Consider the following 12,754-nt stretch of genomic DNA (forward strand, 5'->3'; position numbering starts at 1 on the left):
GAATTAAGGCTTCCTCCCTTGTCTATGACCATTAACTGGGGGTCCTAAGAGATGCTTCCCATTAGCACTCACAAGCTCATAACTAAACCCTAGTAATTAACCTTTCTAGGTCATCTCCCTCTGGGGTCCGGTAGGAGACCTGAGCCTTCCGTAGCACTTCCAGGTGTGTCTCTGTCTCCTTCAATTTCTCTTGTAATTCTTGCTTTTCCTCTTTGGTTCTTTCTAGTTCAGCTTTCAGAATCTGGAATTCAGCTTGGCGATAACCCATGTGTTTCTTGCTCCAGTATAACCCTTCTGTCTCCTGGGTACTATAGGTCACCAATTCATGTTGAACTTTCTTGAATTCAGAATGCCAGTGATTCCTCTCCTGTTCCAGCTCCTCCACCTGAAGTCCAAGAAAAAAAATTCAATGAGCCCACATACTACTGAAACCTTAATAGAGTGCCCAAAATTGTTCTTACTATCTTTACCCTGTGATTCCATTATACATATTCCTCTAATTATAGAAATTTCTTTTCAACCCTAAAATATGGAAGGGAAGCCCATTAGGGCTCACTCAATCTGAAACATACCACAGAATGGTTCATTGACATATTTTGTTTAAAGGCCTCAGAATGTGAAACCATCAGAGCACCAACACCCCATACCCTTGATTACAATGAGTTCTAATTCCTAGTGGTAAGATGTTGCCCAAACCTTTTGCTGGAACAAATTTCTTTCAGCCAAAACACGTTCCAATTTTTCTGTGGTTCTTTTCAATTCTTCCAGTTCTCTCTGGTTCTTCATCTTTGGTGTATTACGACCTCCACTCTCCTCATAGCCTCTTCCTTTCTCCCCAATGGCTGCAGCAGAGGCCACAGAAGAATACGGCACTGGGTTCCAGGATTCAACAGTTTTTCTTCTCTCAGCAAGCTCCTCTCTGTTAAAAGGGATTAGCTGAATGGGGGCCCCTGAATCTCTAACACCTTTTGCAACACCAACAACAGCTACAAAAGGTCCCTTGTTCACTTCTTCTTTGTTTATGTTTGTGCTACCTCTATTGGATTCTCCTCTATTGGATTCTTCTGCTACCAATCTTGGCATCTGATCTTCTAATTCTTCAGGAAGCAGGGACTCTTGGCGTTGGTCTTGGGCCCCTGGATATAGAACTGATGCTTCCCTATTCTGTCCTGTATTCTTGTTTGCTTCTGGGTATTCTGGGAAAAGGCACGGTGGTGTACTTCTCTCAGAACTTGATTTATCATGGCTGTTCTCCCCTTCTGCGTAGGCAACAGCTGCCTCTACCCTCCTATAAGATCCAGGCATGGAATAATCAAGAGGAGATGTTGGCATCTCATTCTGGAGCCTTCTTCGTTTTTCCACAGGTTCCTCACCTAGAATCCATTTGTACTTACTGCAAGAAGAGAAAATTAAATTGTAAGTGGTCACAATATATGTTAAGTATATTCTTATGCTATGGAGCCCCTCCTCAAATTTTCCATATTAAAACTGCCTTTAGATGTCACTCACTGATTCTTTCATAAGAGAAATATATCTGGTAAACTATGGTTAAATCATTAAACTATGGGTTAGCAGTTATATTCCCCTTTTCTTTATAAAATCACCCAGCCTCATGTATGTCATTAGAGTAACAAAAAAACAAAAACAGACCAGTATAGCAACTTCACCTACAAGCCTCAATCCCTTCATTCATGCAAACAGCTGAGTTAGTAACTGGTTTTAAGGGAGAGGTGAAGTTGAAAGGTTTAAAAGGTTAGCATCTGAATAAAACAGGACTAGGATGAACTTGGTAAAAATTCTAAAAATTGATTTGAAACCAGTCTGACTTAGAAGTTTCCTAAATGCAAGTAAAGGAAGACAAACAAAAAATATACACACAAGATACCCTAACAGAAGAATGGACTGAAAAGGTCATAAAAATCTACTGGTATATGCAGAGAATAAAACAAGCTTGTTAATTTTAAAGTGCCACAAAACCTTCCAGTATCAAAGACTTACGCACATTTTTTATATTGCAATAGAACACTATACGATTGTTTTGCTAGCCAAGGGAATTGTGGCTATTGCCCATTATTCACTTGTAAAAGTTAATTAAAACACAAGGCATTAGTCAGAAACAAAGAAAGTGAATTATCCAGTTCTAGTCATTTCCCCATTGTGACAAAAAAAATCCCCTTGGTCAGGCACAAACAGGCACTCCCTTAGTTTTTCAGAGAAGCCCAGGATGACAGCCTCAAATCGCCTTTCATTTTTGACTGCCATAAGCACTATTGGTTGAAGCAAAACAACTGGTGCTAGAGAAATCCACAGGCAATTTTATATCATTCAGCAGGATGGGAACCCCATTGTCGTCCTTATAATTATCTTCTTTCCAATAAACAAAAAAAATTCAAGGTAAAATCAACTTTCAAACTTCTTTTTTTTTTTAAATTTTTTGGTACCAGGAATTGAACTCAGGGGCACTCAACCACTGAGTCATCCATCCCCAGCCCTATTTTGTATTTTATTTAGAGACAGGTCTCACTGAGTTGCTTAGCACCTCGCTGTTGCTGAGGCTGGCTTTAAACTTGTGATCCTCCTGTCTCAGCCTCCCAAGCCACTGGGATTACAGGAGTGTGCCACTGCACCTGGCCTTCAATTTTCAAACTTCTAATGAGAAAGAATCAGGCATATTATTTGCCACATCATAGTACTTCAAGTTTGCCCACATATCTGTAATTTCTTAGAACATTTGTAAGACATCCTAAATCTTAGCTTCTTTTGATGCCCTGTATGTTCTTCAGAAATAAAAACTGGCTTGCCATCTCAATAGACCTGTGTTGGTCTTAAAGGAAGAGCAAAAAATTTAGGGGCTATGTAAGAACAAATGCACCCATATTTAAATATGTATAAGGGCCACTAGAGATGGTCCATTTAGCTCTGGTACTGAGTAAGACAATAAAACGATCAGTTGGCATGAAAGAAGGAAATGCATATATAATAGCAGATAGCATTAACTAAGTTTTATGAAAGGCAATAAAAGTCATATTATTTGCCTTATCTTCATTTTTCCACCTTTAAGGGTTCTGTCCTTAACTATCGTTTCTTCTGACCCTATATTCCTTCTTGGTAACCCCATACAACCCCTGGGCAATAACTTCAACCTTCTCTCAAGTTTTGAGATCTAGTATTGGATTTTCAACTGCCCATCCCATATTTTTTTTTTCCTGGATGTTCCATAGGTATCTTAGTATATATAAAATTGACTTTTCATGTTCACCTTCAAATCTGCTCCTTCTCCTGTTTCCTATTTGTGTTACCACCATCAGATTGTAATTTTTACAGAATTTTATAGTCATTTATTTATTTATTAGAGAGAGAGAGAGAGAGAGAGAGAGAGAGAGAGAGAGAGAATGAATTTTTCAACATTTATTTTTTAGTTTTCGGCGGACACAACATCTTTGTTTGTATGTGGTGCTGAGGATCGAACCTGGGCCGCATGCATGCCATGCCAGCGCGCCACCGCTTGAGCCACATCCCCAGCCCCTTTATAGTCATGTATAAACTATCAAGCTCTCATTGCTTCTCCTGGTCTATTGCAATAACTTCCTCTGGTCTTGGTTTCCCTTTCTTTCACTTCTAGATCACCTACTGCCATGTTAATCTTCCTAAAGCATTGCTCTGATTATGTCACCTCTCTATTTAAAACCCTTATTTTTGGCTTTCTACAACATAAATGCTCTAAAGTCTTAGCTTGGCATTGGCCTCTGTGACAAATAATAGGAAACATTATTCAGCACTTTGTGCCAGACAGCGTGATAACTGTTCAACTTGTATATTCTCATCTAAATCATCTCCCAATAACCTTGAGGTAAATGGTATTACTATCTCAATTGTTTTTTTTTTAAGCAAATCTATTGGAAGAGGTCAAATAATTTTCTGAAGTTAGCTAGTAAGTAATAGAGCTAGAACACAATTTGGCCCTAACTTCATCTCCAATTACCCACTTTACAAACACCTGCCAAAATGAAAGCCCATGGTTTTTCTTAAGCTGCTCCTTTTGATAAGAATGCCTTTGTCCTTCCTAACAGTGCATATCTAAAAGCAGTTCAAATGCTACTTCTGAATTCCTATAAAACTTTTTAGTGCTCTCTTATAATATGTATTGATCACTGTATAATGTGTATGTGTGCATGTATGTATGTCTTTTAGGTACCCTACTAAAATATCAAAGCATAACACCCTTGACTAAGGGAAATTAACGAAGTATGCCAGACACAGACAAGGAGAATAAAACATTTCATGTAAGTGGCCAACAAGAAAGAACTGTTACATAAATTAAAGAAAAATAATTGGATTTTACTTATTGCTTCTATACTTGTCTGGAAAGTCTGGCTCTTCCCACTAAGAATTTATTCTCATTCTAGACTTATATTCACTCATTTAGGAAAGATTAATTAGAGGTTTTATATCCTAGGAATTCTTCTGCAACTGTGTGGTTTCTTCTCATTTTATTTCTTATTTTTGTCATATTCAACAATGTCACTTCATATATACATTTTAGTAATTTACTCTTTGAAGCATTTTACATTTTTTGACAAAAATATACATATACTATGCTTCTACTCCTTTAAAATGTTTTCTGAGAGGTTTCTATATTTGACCACTATCATTTTAGTATTTCACTAACCAAGAGAGAGTTGATAAATTCACATTAGGATATTTTATTTTTAAAATTCACTCATTCCACATTTCCTACTATGCTTAAGGCACAATGATAGTTAAGAATAAGGACCAAAAACATGTCTCCTTTATAGTGCATATACTTATACTCAAGATTAAACATTTTTAACCTCTTTATTGAGATATAAAGGCCATAAATCCACCCATTTAAAGTGTACAATTCAATGGCTTTAGTATATTCAGAGTTGTATAATCATCATACAATCTAAGTTTAGAAAATTTATATCATCCCAAGAGAAACCTCCATGCATTAGCAGTCACTCTCCATACTTCCACCTACTTCTCAGCAACCACTAATCTAATTTCGGTCTCTATATATCTGGAATAGAAAACTGATTCTAGGGCACTTCATATAAATATTGTTTTGAGATTGGCTATTTCTATATTGCCCAGGTTGGCCTTGAAATTGTGAGCTCAACTGATCCTACTGTATCAGCTTCCCGAGTAGTTGAGACTACGATTATGCATCACCATACCCAGCTTCTTGTGGTCTTTGGTTCATTTTTATTTTCATTTTTTTTATAATGCTGGGATTCAAACCTAGGGCCTTGCATGTTAGGCAAACACTCATACTGAGCTACATCTCCAGCCCCTTTTATGGTTTTTGCAATTGTCTTCTTTCACTTGTGTTTTCAAGGTTCATATATGTTGCAGCTAGTATCAATATTTCATTGCTGCTATGTTGTGGATAACGTTTGAATGGGTCTCCTAAAGGTACACATGCTGAAATTTAATCTCCACTGTGAGATATTAAGAGGATGAAAACATAATTCAACTATAGTATTTAGAGGTAGAGTTTTAGGGAGCTGATTAGGATTAGAAAAGATAATTAGGGCCAAGCCCCCAGGATTAAATACAAGTGGTACACAAGAGAGAGAGAGATCAGAGAATACAGATGTAGACAGACATGGGCACTAACCTGTCTCTTGCCATGTGAGAGCTTATAACACATCAGGACTCTGTCAGAAAGATGGCCTTTACTAGAGCTGGTGTCATACTATTTCAATTTACAGCCTCTAAAACTGAGTTAAATAAATCCATTTTCTTTATAAAGTTACCCAGCCTCAGGTGTTTCATTCATTATAATAACCAAAAAACTATTATAATTCTTTTTATGGCTGAGTGATATTCTATTGTTTGGATATTAATCAATTCATCAGTTGATAGACATTTAAGTGGCTTCCTTTTTTTTTTTTTTTTTTGGTACTGGGGACTGAACCCAGGTGAGGGTCTCATGGTAGAAAGTGGAAGATCAAGCAGGCAAGGGCAAAGGGATTACATGGGTAAGAACTATATCCCCAGTCCTATTTAAAAAAAAATATTTATTTTTTAGTTATAGGTGGGGACAATATTTTATTATTTTATTTCTGTGTAGTGCTGAGGATTGAATCCAGTGCCTCACACATGCTAGGTGAATGCTCTACCACTGAGCCACAGACAGCCCCAGCCCACATGCCCAGTCCTTTTTATTATTATTATTATTTTTTATTTTGAGACATGGTCTCACCAAGTTTCCCAGGTTGGCCTTGAACTTCTGATCTTCCTGGCTCAACCTCCAACAGGGTCTCACTGAGTTGCACAGTGCCTCACTTCTGCTGAAGCTAGTTTTGAACTCATGATCCTCCTGCCTCAGCCTCCCAAGCCATTCAGATTATAGGCGTGAGTCACTATATCCAGCTTAGCTTTTTGTTTTCTATGTGTCATGTCTTCTTTGTTCTTCTGATCCTCCTTTATTGGTTCTCTTTTTATATTTTATGGATGTTTTCTACTATAATATTTATAAATCCAACAATAGTATATTATTATTATTTTAGACAATGTTATATTTTTTGGAGAAAACCCAAAGAAGTAAGCAGAGCAAGTATATTAGCCTTCTTTTTTTTTAGGTTCTAGGAATTAAACCCAGGAATGTTCTACCATGAGCTATATTCCCAGCCATTTTTATTTCATTTCATTTTTATTTTGAGACAGGGTCTTGCTAAATTGCTATGCTGGGCTTTAACTTATTATCCTCTTGCCTTGGTCTCCCATGTTGCTGAGATTACAGGCATGTGTCCCCACAGCTGGCTGTACCAGCATTTTTATTTATCACTTTTTTGTTCTTTGATTTCTGACTATGGATATGAATCAATATTTCATATTATTTTCTTATTCCAGTATAGCTTTGTTCCCATCCAACTCCTTCATATTGTCATGGTCAAATATATTATATTTGTGTACCTTATAAGCCCAATGACAAAATGATACCTGCAATTATATAAAAACATGTATTGTTTAATATAGTTATTCTTTAAACTAGTTAAGAATAGAAAGAGGAGAAATATGCCATTATAATGCCCTTTATAATTAATAATTTATAAATAACTTTTTTAAAAAAGTTACCTTTACCAGTACTCTTTGCTTTTTCATATGAATTCAGATTACAGTCTGGCATCAGTTTGCTTTCACCTTGGATAACTTCCTTTAGTATTTCTTATAAGAAAAGTCTTCTAGTAACAAATTTCTTTCAGTTTTTGTTTACCTTGGACTACATTTATTTTATCTTCATTTCCTAATGCAAATTTTACTGGAATAAAAATTCTTGGTTGACAAGTCTTTTTTTTTAGTACTTGAATATGTCATCTTTCTTAGTCTGTTTTTTGTTGTTATAACAGAATACCTGATATTGGATGACTTATAAATAAAAGGTTTATTTTTGTTCAGTTCTGAAGGTTGCCAAGTGGTGGCCACATTTGGCTAGCTTCTGGGGAGGGTCTCATGGTAAAAAGTGGAAGAGCAAGCAGGCAAGGGCAAAGAGATTACAGGGGTAAGATAGAAAGCAAGAAAAAACTTGAGGAAGCTGAACTCACTTTATAAATATCCACTTTGGTGGCAGCCAAACCATTCTCAAAAGAACTACATTAGGGCTGGGGCTGTAGCTCAATCTTGCCTAGCATGTGTGAGGCACTGGGTTCAATCTTTAGCACCACATAAAAATAAACAAATAAAATAAAGGTATTCTGTCCATCTACAACTACAAAAAATATTTTAAAAAACCCATTAAGTTGTAAGAATTATATATTTTAAAAAAGAGAACTACATTAATCCCTTCATGAATGCATTAACCCCATGACCACAAACATCTCTTAAAGGCTCCCAACCTCTAAATACCGTTACATTGGCAATTAAATATCAACATGAGTTTAGATGGGGATGAACAATTTCCAAACTATAGCAGCAACTCACTGCTTTCTCTCCATTGTTTCTGATGAGAAGTCAGCTCTTATTAAGGTTCTCTTGTATATGATGAATCATTTCATCTTTCTACTTTAGAGATTGTTTTTGCCTTTGCCTTTCAATATACTATGATGTGTCTATCTGTTAATCTCTTTGCACTTATCCTGTTTCAAATTTGTTGACCTTATATGTTATAGGTTAATGTTATTCATAAAATTTGGGGAGTTTTCAGCACTTTTGAAATGTTTTTCAACTTCTTTTCTCTTTGTACTATTATGCACCTTTGATGCACATTTCTCTGAGGCTTTCTTCATTTTTTTCCTCTGTGTTCTTTAGATTGCATAGTTTATAACTGATCTCTTTAAACGTATTGATTCTGTCTTCTTCCTACTCTAATGTACTTTGGAGAATTTTTCATTTCAGTTATTGTACTTTCCATTTCCATGTCCAGAATTTTCATTTGGTTCTTTAAAAATAATTTCTGTCCCTTTACTGATATTATTTGATGAGACACTGCCATTATACCCTCATTGTTTAGATACTGTCTCCCTTAGTTCTTTGAACATATTTTAATGGCTGCTTTGAAGTGTTTGTCTGCTAAATTCAACATCTGGGTCTCTTCAAGAGCAGTTTTTATTGCCTGCTTTTCTTCCTATGTTCAGGTTATACTTTCCTGTTTCTTTGCATGTTTCATAAGTTTTGTTGATAACTGGACATTTTAGATAATATATCATAGCAATTGTGGACTCTGATTCCTCCCTCCCACGGGGATTTCCATTGTTGCTGTTTGCCTGGTTTTTAATTTGGTAACTTGGTAGAACTGACTCCAAGAATTCTATCCTTTCAGTATAAAACCTCTGATATCCTTGATTTTATTCTTTAAAAAATACATTTATTTATTTCTATGTGGTGCTGAGGATCGAACCCAGCACCTCATATATGCTAGGCAAGTGCTCTACCACTGAGCCCCAGCCCCAGCACCTTGGTTTTATTCTTTTATCTGGAAATCTAGGGTTCATCCCTGGTCCTGCATAGGCTACTTATTGATCAAATGCTGTGTTTTTGTCCCCTTAACCAGTTAGATTTTTACCCTTTGCTATTGAATATGTGTGTGACTTGGAAGCTGCTATCAAAGTTCAATGAGTTCATGTTTCTGCACCACATTCACACAGATACTAGTAGTTTAGATTTTCCTTGTTCAGTCACACCTGAGAGAATATCGCCTTGAGCATATATAGTCTTTCAGGTTACCAGGGATGTATGTGATTTTATTTTTAAGCTTGGCTTCCTAGAAGTTGCCTCTGGGTCAGAGTTATTATTTTAATCATTGGTTGGTCCCAGGTAGTACTTAAGCTCCTATGCCAGTGAGGTTGTTTGATCTGTACACAGCTTGGGGACTAGTTTCAAGTCCACCTTATGTCCTGCTCTGATTGCTATCTTAGTGGATGCCAACTTGTGCTTATGAACAGCTTTCCTGACGTATAGGATTGACTATGATCCCAGGAGAGCTCTTCTTGACTATCTTTCCCTGATTTTCTGTTACCTATTTTCTGATTATTTGGCCACTTTTTGTTTTTAACTTGTATCATGGACTTATGTGTGCCCACTTAATTGTTCTGAACCATGGTTTTTCAGTTTTGACAATACTGTCGTAAAATTACAAAGTCAAATCCTTCAGGTAGAATTGTGGAGTTCATCCTGAAGGCCTGTTTCTCTTTAAGCAGAACCCCTGCAACACTATATAAGAGCTTGAGGCAGGCAGTGGCTTTTCCAGAGTGCAATTCCTTCTTTATGAATGGGCATTGGGTGGTGTTTTTGCTAGCTCTTAACAGTATGAACCTCTGATCAAAGAGTAAGCTTGTGCTTGAGCTGTGGGGGGCCTAATATTATCATCCTTTTGTTCCCCTGTGACTGTCTTCACCCTACCAATGGGGGCTGAGTGAGGAAGAAAACGCTGAGTGGGAAAAGAAAGGTTAGTACTTCAGGTCTACCTGTAATAGAGATTTTATAATACAGAACTGAGGAAGATGAAAAAAGTAAGAGGCCTGCCCCTCCCAGTTTAAACCATAGATTTAAACAGGGAGCTAAGGAAAGAGGGAGTCCCCATCTTTTATATCACACCCACCTGGATTAAAGCTCCCTTGAGTAGTTTCCATAAAGCTGAACTTGAAGGGGTTGGGGATGGGAGCAGGTCGTGGTTCAAATGCCATTGAATCTTGCTGTTCTTCCTGAGATTTGGTAGATTTTCTTGAATTAACATTTCTCTATTTGCTGTGTACCCCTGAACAATTTCCAGGAACTCTGAATTTTTGAAATAATTTTTACAAGTTAAAAAACTATTTGTTGGTGAGAGGATTCATTGTGCTCCTTACTTCTCCATTCTAGAAGTTGTTCTCCCAGATTATATTTTATATGGCCTTTGAATCTTATTCATTTGACAAATTGTTCTTCTATTTATTTTTAAACCTTGTTATTTTTTCAAATATTTCTTTAAACATATTAGAATGCCTTTCCTCCTTTCCCTCCACCATTAATTGCAGTATAACTGAGATACTTTTTGGTTATCCTTTAAAAATAAGAGCTAAATTTTGGTTATTCTTTAAAAATATAAACTAGCTTTTGACATAGTTTACCCAAAATGACTACAAAAGTTACAGCCATTAATTCTTATCCTGTATATAAATGTAGGGACAAAAACTATTTTAGACATTAGTTTGTTCCACTCATAACGAAACTAGCATGTATTAGGAATATTTACATATAAAACTTACTACTGTAAGCTCCCTCATCTTGGATCCCATCATTATCCTAGAACAATTCCTTTCATATAGATAACGCTCAAATATATGAAGAATATATTTATTTAATATATTAATATAAATTAATATATTAATATATAATATATTTATTCAAACAGGAGGGGATTACTTCTTTTAACAGAAATAAACTGTCATCCACCAAAAGATTATGCTGGCTGGCATAATAGCTGAACCTATTCCTTATTGCAGATCCTCTCCTTCTTTTGTTAGATTTTTGAGACTCATGAAGTTATTTCCAATTATACCTCTAGAGACCCTACTAACATATCCCATTACAACTTTTTAAAGTTCTCTTGGACAGTGTAGGCTTTATTTTTATCTAGAGTGAGTAAGCTAAACTACATGACTCAAGAACTCATCAATTTTAGGTTTTGATAACAAAGATGACCTTTGTAACTCTTGATTAAATCTATTATCCCCTGGACACTGTTATATCAGAAACCCTGTGTATTTTATTAAACTTGTGAGAGTTTCCATTTCCCCCCTAAAATGGCAGACTCTCCCTCAATTTTTTGAGACAGGGTCTCCCTATATTGTCTAGGCGTCTCGAACTCCTGGCTCAAGAAATCCTCCTACCTCAGTCTGCCAAGAAGCTGAGATTAGAGCATGTCCCTGTGCCTGGCTTCCCAGTCAATTTAAATCTCCCTACACATGTAGCTTGAAATGGCACAATTATCATTAACTAACCTTATATAACACCTGTATTAGGGGAATCAGGTTTCACGTATCTCTTTCTTACAGCCCATACACACACACACACACACACACACACACACACACACCACATATATATCTCATTCTATAAAAATTCATACAAAAATCCCAATAAAAACTGATTAAGTATGCCACCCAATGGATGTACTATAGTACTGCACTCATAAAATATATAATACAGTGCACGCTTTGCATTTGTAATCTCTTGAAGTTACAAAAACTGCTACAGTTACAAAAGAGATAATGAGAAAAAAAGGAGAAGTGACCATAGTAGGGAAAGAATTCAAAAGCAATGATGGGTATCTCCAGAAGACCAAGATGGGGATGTAAAAATGTGCTTCAAAAAACACAGTACTTTTGTACATCCCTCCAAACCTACAATGAGAGTTGAGAAGTATAGAGGGGAAGAGGGAATAATTATGTTCTGAAACTAAAGCTGGATTGTATTATTTACTTCCTTGCTACAAAATTCAGTCTTAGAAATTGTTCCTCCAGTATCACTCAGATTTAACCATTACTTATTGAGAACCTACTTATAGTAGGTTCTAAGGCACTGTTTAGATTTTTATTCATACAGATTCTCCTCTAAATTTTTTAAAAGAGTTTTATTATTATCATTATTTTTATTATTATTTTGTTTTTGTGGTTCTGGGTATCAAATCCAGGGCCTTGAACATGCTAGGCACTTGCCACACCATCAGCCCAGGTGTTTTATTATTTTTAAATACTGATGTCCATAAATTACTCCAAAATAAAGTACATACTCAATAAATGAAATAAAAAGTGTTTTATTAGTTTTGCTCCTAAAAGTTTATTTTCTCTTGAGACTGTTTGCCCCCGTTCAAGGGGTCTTGAGTTTCCTCCATTATCTATAGGGTTGAGTTTGGAAGAATCACTGATAGGGGACTTGCACACCTGTATACTTGTACATATTTTTATCTAGATGAGAGGCTGAAAAGGCCTACCCAAGAAGCAATGAATAGGGAAAGATTCAGTAACATTGGTGGAAAAAAATCACAAACCAGAATTCATCATACCCTATGATATATTCTATTGTCTCTATTCCAATATGTTAAGAAGATACCTGAACTGAAAAGGAACAATAACAAGTTCACATCCATTATATAAAAGTCGTATTATTGATGACTATAGAAAAGTCTACCATCAGAGAGCAACTTGGTGTCTGCCCTATGACTTGGCTCTATGAGAGTGAGAAGCATAGTAGAGAGGAGAAAGCAAGGAGTCATAATTAGGAGTACGAGTTCATTCTTGCAGCAATATGG

The 12,754-nt window shown here is 36.2% G+C and overlaps 1 protein-coding gene across 4 annotated transcripts in view; it reads right to left on the minus strand.

The window, feature by feature from the left end:
* Morc4 (MORC family CW-type zinc finger 4) overlaps positions 1 to 12,754 on the minus strand; it is a 73,488-nt gene that overhangs the window by 22,255 nt on the left and 38,479 nt on the right. For 3 of the 4 annotated variants that reach the window (XM_077107757.1, XM_077107756.1, XM_077107759.1), the window contains 2 exons: positions 697 to 1,393; positions 102 to 385 (listed from right to left, as the gene is read on the minus strand). In XM_077107757.1, the coding sequence (XP_076963872.1) occupies positions 102 to 385; positions 697 to 1,393 (981 nt within the window). The remainder of the gene's footprint in view (positions 1 to 101; positions 386 to 696; positions 1,394 to 12,754) is intronic. The other variant, XM_077107758.1, reaches the window with a different exon arrangement.

This window comes from Callospermophilus lateralis, chromosome X, assembly GCF_048772815.1.
Source record: "Callospermophilus lateralis isolate mCalLat2 chromosome X, mCalLat2.hap1, whole genome shotgun sequence".
Taxonomy (NCBI): domain Eukaryota; kingdom Metazoa; phylum Chordata; class Mammalia; order Rodentia; family Sciuridae; genus Callospermophilus; species Callospermophilus lateralis.